Genomic DNA, 8,112 nt, shown 5'->3' with positions numbered 1-8,112 from the left:
CTTTTTGTCTGTGGAAATAACTTTAGCCAAAGAATAAGTTTAATTAGAGAAGTGAGAAAATGCAGAAACAAAGGAAAACAAAGGAGACCCAGTGATAGTAATTTAGTCATTAAGCAAAGTCAAGGACTTTTATTTCCTTCTCAAGGGCTGTAGATAATATTCTGAGCCGTATCCTGTGAGCTGTATTATAGATACTGAAACCCACACCGGGTGGAAGAAGTTAACTACATGGTGACTGGACTGTAGCCATGACATGAGCTGCCACAATTCTGAGAACCTCAAGGAAATGGGAAAAAACCAACCCTGGAACTGAAGACTGACTGTACTTAAAACAATCAAGATGACACAGGTCAGACCAGCTCATGACCAGTTTCACGGTGACTGTCAGAGCTGCCTGTCACCAGAGCTGTTTCTGCATGGAGCCCCCTCCCTCTGGGTACAAAGGCTCTTGCCCCCTGATTGTCAGGGCGGGAGTCGGCCTTTGGACAGGGGTCTGCCCTCCCCCCCTGGTTGCCAGCATCCAAATTAAAGCAAACTTTCCTTTCCACCAACCTGACCTCTTTATTGGATTTTGAGCAGTGAGCAGCCGGGCCCCACTTTCGTTACAAACCTACAATGTCTTTTCGTTTCTTTAGAGATAAAATACAAAGTTCCTAACATGGACTCAAAGCCTTTCATGCTCTGGTACCAGTCTACCTCTTCAGCCTCAAGCCTCATCGTGCTCTACACTTGTTTTGAATTTTTCTTTTTATAAATTATTATATTTCCGAATTATCTCTCCTATGTGTGGCAGGCCACTTGCACTTTGCTGAAAAGAAAGAAAGCAAAAAAGGAAAAGCAACAAGTAGTATGAATAAGTAGTGTATTACTGATGATGTTTTTATAAGAGGAAAACTTTTTGGCATGTAAGCGTTCCACAGATCACTTGAATTCAAATAAATGTGGGTGTCTGGGTGAGTAGGTTTGAATGGTAGATACGATGTTCGAAACAGCAGCTATGTTATTTCAAATTCAGGTGAAGATAGAGTGTTGAAATATCCTTTTATTATATCTTGAACATTTTGTCCACATGGGAGTTACCATGGGGAGATAACAGTAGGTTTACATGGGTTTGTAGAAAAAGAGAGACAGACAGACATGGTATTTCAACCAACACAAGCTTAGTGATGATTATGAGTTTGGAAAGGAAAATGAATCAAAGACAACCTGTTACTTCCAGCAATCAAGGCTCAGGAACAGTTCTGTGAGTGTGCCCCGAGTGTAGCCGCTGGCTAATCACATCTCAGGGGAAGAGACTCTGCCATAGAAGAGGAGGCTGTTGGTCTTTTTGTGCTTGATGAGGAACAGGAAAGGGTGGTCACAGTGGAAACTGTCTGGAAGTACTGCTGATGTTGTAACCATTACTGCTCCAGTCACAGCTGCAGCCTCTGTACCCTCCTCATTCACCTCCACGAAGGACTTGTGGAAGACTTTCGACACCATCAGCTCTCGTATCTTGCTCATGCCTGAGAAGTCGGCTTTCCCAGCAGTGAAGGCGTCCACCATCCCCAGGGCTTTCAGCATGGGCTTGAGGTCATAGGTCTCCTCCACTTTGAACTGAGGTAGGTGTAACTCTATTTCACGCTGGTTCATATTCTGTGGGTTCGTCCACTCTATTAACTTCTCAGCAGTGAGCTGATCTTCAAGCTGTAACAATGAAAAAGGGAACAATTGGCAAGATTGTCAGTGGACACGGAGCCCCCCTTAACGTTGGATTGAAACGTGGAAATCCTTTAACAGTAAAAACATAAATACAGGAGATTCAGTTGATAGGGTTTTATCTGAGGAGGTAAAAATAACAGAGTCCTGAATATATATTATATAATCAAATAAATGTTCTTATATTTTCATGGCTTTCCTATTTTTATGTATATATGTACACATTAATAATATATGCATATGTATAAATATCTATACAAATGGATATACATATATGCACACATATATGAAACAGAATGGTTAAATAAAATTATTTGTAGAAGATGAGCTATCCACTTCTTAGGCTCGTTCTCTATTTCGCGCTTCACTTTCAAATGACCTCTTGTCAATGTTCTTTCGTCCATAAATGTTTACATAGTGCATTTACAACGTATAGCCTACTTTTATTCCTTTTTCTTGCTTCATTTATTTGTAAACTTTTCCTGTATAGATATATGTTTCTCTAATCAAGTTTACATTGTTACATAATGCTACCATTAAATTGATATTCAGTATATATATCTTTACCTAATACCTTTTAAGCATTCACTGCATGTCAGTCCCTAACCTAACCTAAGGTAATACAAACATGTATTTTTCCTCATTTAAAATTTTTCATTATTTTGAGCCACTTCTGTCCAAAAGCTTTTCCCTTGTTTAGACTTGTTGTTATAGGATAAAATCCTAGGACTGAGATTCCCAATGTCATTGATAATGGGGAATTTAGAGCTGAAGCAGAAATATTCTGATGGCTCTTCACATTTCTTGCCATATTGCTTTCCCTAAGGATTTCCAGTTTCCAGTGTTACGAGATATGTATTTTGAGTGTGGCGAGTTTACTGCCGTTTCCACATCATCATCGACTATTATAGTAACGGCTTATGGCCTTTTATGCCAGATATTGTTATTGATATTTTTACATACTAACTTTATTATAACAATGCTAACAGGAGAATTCTCTAATCCCCCCCTTTTTTGAAATCTTAGCAATGAGGTTCTGAATGAGCCTTTGGTCCATTCTGAGCACTTAGGGACCAAATAGTTCAAAATTAAAAAGTGGGCATCAAGATAAAGCTATTTGTCCACCGTCTACAAAAGCACTGTGAATTAGTGGGCAATATGTAACCGCTTTGTTTTTTTAATTTCCTTATTTTACTTGTGAGTGAACTTGCAAATATTTCTATGTGTCACCTATGTATGAGTGTTAATCTCCTTGTATTCAAATGAGTGGACTGGAATATATCAGAGGTTTGTATGGTTGCAAAATAGTTATGTGTGTATCTAGGTATATATTTTTTGTGAACTGACATTCCATAGTTTCATCAGAATATTAATGTGACCTGTGATGTACAGAAACACTATTCGTATCATACCGTGACACCTAAGGTATCGGCTTTATTGTTCTGTTGTGTGCTTGAGCTCTGCCAGCCACTAGCCCTGGTCTGTGAGCAGCCCATAGAGCACTGTTTCACTAGGAATTTAAGCAATAGTAGGCAGCATTGGAGGTGCCAGCTTTTACCTGCTGCAGACCATCCACGTCATTGGGCAGCAGCAGAAACATGCTTAGCTCTTGGCCTTTGTACGGTATTTCCAGGATCTTGACTTGCATGTCCTCCGGTGACGTGAAATTGAAAAGGTTGGTTTGTTTCATCATCTGCACAGGTTTGCTTGTATCCTACAATAAAGTCATGTGGCAAAAAATGTGAAGTGAGCATAAGTCAAAAAGAAAGGTAATATTCGTGTAATACCAAATACATCCTCCTTCTAAGAGATGATCTCAGAAATCTGTGAATTAGAGACAAGAGTTTCTTCAAGGAATCCCAACTAAATAAAGTTAAAAAAAAAAAGACAAGAAAATAAGCCTTGACAAATTCTATCTTCTACCCACAGCAGCTATATATTAATCACTAGATACTTAAATTTCACACTGAATGTGTAGCATGTTATATTATATACATAATTTATAGACAATACCTTGTTCAGCCAAAATTGTTTCTCCCCAGTATCTTCTTTCTTAAATTCCTCGTGCCACTTCCCTTTGAAATAGACTGCGTTTAGCAGAACCAGAACGGTAGATTTATCAACAGATCCGCTGGGAAGGAGATTCTTGATTTTTTCTGCAAAGAAAGAAAATCAAAGGTTTGTCATGAAAGGCACAAGTGGTTTGTCTGGAAGATGCTTTGAAAGTTACAAGTGATGATTAAATATTCACACAAATCACCACATTAGGGACTCTGTGCCCGACTGTTCACAAGGTGAAGCTTTCCTCATGGCGCCAGCCTGATGGAGTCGCCCTCATGCAGACACCCCTTCTTTTGACTGGGAACGTGTTTGGTCTCTGGGGTGACATCAGTCATCTCACACTGAATTCTGATGGACTGATTTCAGCTGATCTTTCCACTGGTCAGTTTTCTCCCTCCCTCCCAACTACCCTCTCTGTCCCCTCAATAACCCCCACCCTCTCCTGTTACCTCCATCCTTCCTTCTATTCTTCTTTTCTTCTTCCCTTTCTTCTTTGCTTTCTATTTTTTCAAACTTGAACCCACTACTCAGAGGGAATGGGCCTGAATGTTCTTTAGGACAAATGACATGAACGCTAGAATCGAAAACATGGACTCAGACACCATGTCCCGGGGTGTCTTTGTCTTCATTTGCCACGTTGAGTTGTTGTAGGTTTGGCCTGTATTTAGGACGGGAGGTAGGATATTATTCATAGAACGGAGACATCATCCAGCCGCCTTCCGTGGTTGGGGAGGACGACTGTGGCCATCCCTGCAGGATGCGGGGATGGGGAAGTGGTCAGACAGCTCCTGCTGCAGGTGGCAAGAAGGGTGGTTGGCAGGAGAGTGGCTCGTCTCCCAGTTAACAAAGGATAAGGGAACTCTTTTAATATTATCTTTTAGGGATCATAATCCAGACGTTAAGCTTCTAATTTAAAGAAAAAATGCGAATCAACCTGAAGTTTGAGCAGGGAGTTGGGATCCATAGAGATACTGTCATCCACAGACTCAGCTGAGTTTCCAGGTAGCTGGTCCTGGGATCCCTCCCGGGCTCCCCTTGTTTCTCTCCACACTGACGTGGACCATTCCACCCTCTGCAGTGCCCGCCTCCATCCTCTGCAATCTCATCTCACCCCGGCTCCTGGCACCCCATGCAGTGTCCGCCCCAGCGTTCACACACAGCGGGGAATCTACAGTGATTTTGAAGGAGTGACCCTCTCATAACCTACTGTTAGTCTGGCTTTCCACCCAGGAATTAATCATCTTCCGACTTTCTTCTGCAGCACTGACAAAATCAGCAGACTCCACACTGGCTAGGTAAAATTTCTCAACATTATCCACGTACGCCTGTGACATGGGCAGGAAGAAAGGAGGGATTAAGAGTAATTTATCAGTAACTATGCAGGTATTCCCAGATTAAACTGTGTTCAGTAACGACCAAACAGAGTACCTGAAACAATCCTTACGCCCACTTCCCCGGTGGGTTGTCAGGCTCTGGGACACTCTAGTGGGGGGCATCGCGGTGCTTCCCCGGTGGGTTGTCAGGCTCTGGGACACTCTAGTGGGGGGCGTCGCGGGGCAGGAGCTGAATGCCCCCAGGGCAAATGCTCCCCATGTGGGTCAGCCAGGCTCCTCTGCCTCCCCCTCCCCCATTAGGAGATGGGATCAGTGGACCCAGGATGCAGACCAAAGGTGTGACAGGCCACGAAACTTACCTGAAGAAACTGAACAGTCTTTTCTCCATACAGCCTGTTGGCTACGTTCAGCTCATAGGCATCAGTGGGTTTCTTAAACTCAGTCAGAAGGTTTTGAAATTGATGATGAATATTTCCTGGCTTTTCAACCTTCAAACACCAGAAAGTGAGCTCATTGGACTCTCATTGTATATAAATACTACACCCCCCATAGGTCTGTGAGCTCTGTTCCCAGAGTTTGGTATCCCCAGGGATGACATTTGTTGCTATCTCCCCACATATGGTGTATTTTACCAGAAATACCCTTCATAATCCTTACATTCAATCTTCCAGGTAATTCTTCCTTCCTGCTCTAACACACTCCAGTCTTTTCTCTTTTGAACTAGAGGTGCAGCACCATTCCATTACTGGATTGTGTTTTAATTGTCTCAAATGTTTAGGGACCAGCTAAAACTTAAACTCCTTGAGAGCCAGAGCCGTAGTGCACCTCTAACAGTCATCAACTGCATGAGAACATGAAATTTGTATATTGCCCTATGTTATGACATGAAGCCCTGTTTTACTCCTTGGAGGGATTGCTTTCTAAGACCCCTTGACTGTGCTCTTTGGCTGTTCGCTATGCCAGTCACTCTGAAGTAGGAGCAGTGTGTCTCTGCCAACAGATGCACATCAGCATCTCTAAGTCTTTAGTTCAATTGACATGAAAACAAGAGAGTTCAGAGAACTAAGAAACTTCTCCAAGGAGACAGAGCCAATTTTTCAACTCACGCTTATCTCAACCAGAACCTTCCACTTGCTAACTAAGAGTTTTGGACTATTTAAGCTACCAACCATAATTCTCACTCCATCATTTTCCAAAATATAGTTGATCATATGCTGATTGCTCTTAATCTAATTTAGGGGTTAATTAAAATTATATAATTTTAGCAACATATTGTGATTACTATAGTTATTATTATTCTATAATAATAATAATACATAACGTTTATGGGGGTTTCTGTCATCCAGGCACTCTTGTCCTGTTTTACATGTAGTTGCATGTCTTGCAGCAGACTTTTTATTGCTCTTAGTTAATTTGTATGAAGTCAAATTGTGGCTCAGAGCAGTTGTATTTTGCCATGTTCTCCATTCCTGAACAGAAGAGCACAATTTGAAGCTCCTGAGTTCCCTGGTGGCCTAGTGGTTAGGATTCCAGGCTTTCATTCCCGTGGCCTGTGTTCAAGCCCTGGATGGGGAAGTGAGATCCTGCCAGCTGCGTGGCATGGCAAAAAAAAACATTCTTCAGTTTGAAGCTCCTTTGGGTTTCAGAACCCCTGCTCTTAAGAACATGCTACTCTTCTTTCAAGAAAACAAATATATAAAATAAATAAGTACATAAGATGATATGAGAAACAACTCTGTCCAATCTATTTTGCTTAAGATGTCCCCTAAAAACTGGCTTTTCCCTGTTTATCTGAAAGTCCCAGTTTAAACTCCGACCCTCTTGGATATGTGATGTCCTTCTAGATCCAATGCTCTGTGACTCACGGGATCTTTTATAACTCCTCCTCCTTCTGTGTTCTCTGCAATTTCATTCACGTGCAGGACCTGGAGGAGACGGGGAGTGAGACAAGGAGACTTTAGAGATCTATGTACCCCAGAGTAAATAGAAAAGAAAGAAAAGAAGGAAGGAAGGAAGAAAGAAAGAAAGAAGGAAGGAAAGACAGAATCAAAACAAAATGCCAAACCAAAAAAAAAAAAAAAACCCCAGAAAGAAAGAAAGAACAAAGAAATGTTCCGTGCAAGCATTGGCTCCTTGAAAAACACAACCTGCGTGTGAAAAACACAAAGCTGGTTGATCACCAGCCAGTTCAAAGAATCCTGATTCATTTTTCATTCATTGCTGAGGAAACATGTAAAGATGTCTCCCATGGATTTTAGTCAACGCACCACTTCTACCTGAACGCTACCATTTAAAGCCTCACCTGTGGTCACTGGGCAGTTGTAGGGTTCATCCCAGCTCCCAAAGGAAGTCTAGGCACAGGGAAGAGATGGGGCGGAGAGCTGGGGGAGAGCATATGCTCCCACAGCTCTGTGCCCGCCCAGTCCTGGGGAGGTTTGCAGCTTCCTGTGCTACCCCTGGGGACAGCCAGGTCTGTGATCATCTGCACAGAAGCCGACAGAGAAACCAGGACAAACGGGTAAGTGTAAAGGAAGCTGCGACCTACCTTCTGGATTTCTGATGCGGTGTGTCCTCGGGCCCCCAAGGAAGTCATGCCAAAGGCGGACATGATACTCAAAGGGGAATAGAAGATATTTTCCTTGTTTGATTGTCTGATCTGTTGGTACAGGTCGACTGCAAAGTGGGTGATTCCTTCCCCGAGTGAACTCATGGTGGCTTGATGTAGTCTGGAACTCCTGGAGAAGCATCAAATTTATTTTATAATGAGTTTACTGAAAGGGAGGTTAGTCTGTAATAAAATTTTCATAAAATATGCCTTATATGTGGGTTGTGGGATTCTGAAAACTATAGCTTCCTTCCTTTTACTTTTAAAGCTTTTTTCAATGTACATGTATATACTTCATAATTAGAAGACTATCGAAATAGTATTTAAAAAGAAAACTTTTGTGGGGACTTCCCTGGCAGTGTGGTTAAGACTCTGCACTTCCCATGCAGGATGGCACAGGTTCAATCCCTGGTC

General features: G+C 42.0%; 1 protein-coding gene across 1 annotated transcript; it reads right to left on the bottom strand.

Moving 5' to 3' along the window:
- Positions 1-1,275: 1,275 nt before the first annotated feature.
- LOC136132491 (serpin B3-like) lies at positions 1,276-7,803 on the bottom strand. Its single transcript, XM_065889410.1, has 7 exons — positions 7,639-7,803; positions 6,959-7,018; positions 5,453-5,581; positions 4,967-5,084; positions 3,712-3,854; positions 3,257-3,412; positions 1,276-1,686 (listed from the first exon to the last, which is right to left on the bottom strand). The coding sequence occupies exons 1-7, from the start codon at positions 7,801-7,803 to the stop codon at positions 1,276-1,278; spliced, it is 1,182 nt and encodes a 393-aa protein (XP_065745482.1).
- Between the last annotated feature and the right edge of the window lie 309 nt (positions 7,804-8,112).

Source organism: Phocoena phocoena, chromosome 13 (genome assembly GCF_963924675.1).
Source record: "Phocoena phocoena chromosome 13, mPhoPho1.1, whole genome shotgun sequence".
Classification (NCBI taxonomy): domain Eukaryota; kingdom Metazoa; phylum Chordata; class Mammalia; order Artiodactyla; family Phocoenidae; genus Phocoena; species Phocoena phocoena.
This window is presented reverse-complemented; position numbering and strand designations above follow the sequence as displayed.

Bases quoted from the DNA above. Each gene is read 5' to 3' on its own strand.
- LOC136132491 (XM_065889410.1), bottom strand. From the start codon at position 7,803: ATGAGTTCACTCGGGGAAGGAATCACCCACTTTGCAGTCGACCTGTAC. The intron at 7,019-7,638 runs GTAGGTCGCAGC...CGTCTCCTCCAG, and splicing joins CCGCATCAGAAATCCAGAAG to GTCCTGCACGTGAATGAAAT. The intron at 5,085-5,452 runs GTAAGTTTCGTG...CCCATGTCACAG, and splicing joins AGACTGTTCAGTTTCTTCAG to GCGTACGTGGATAATGTTGA.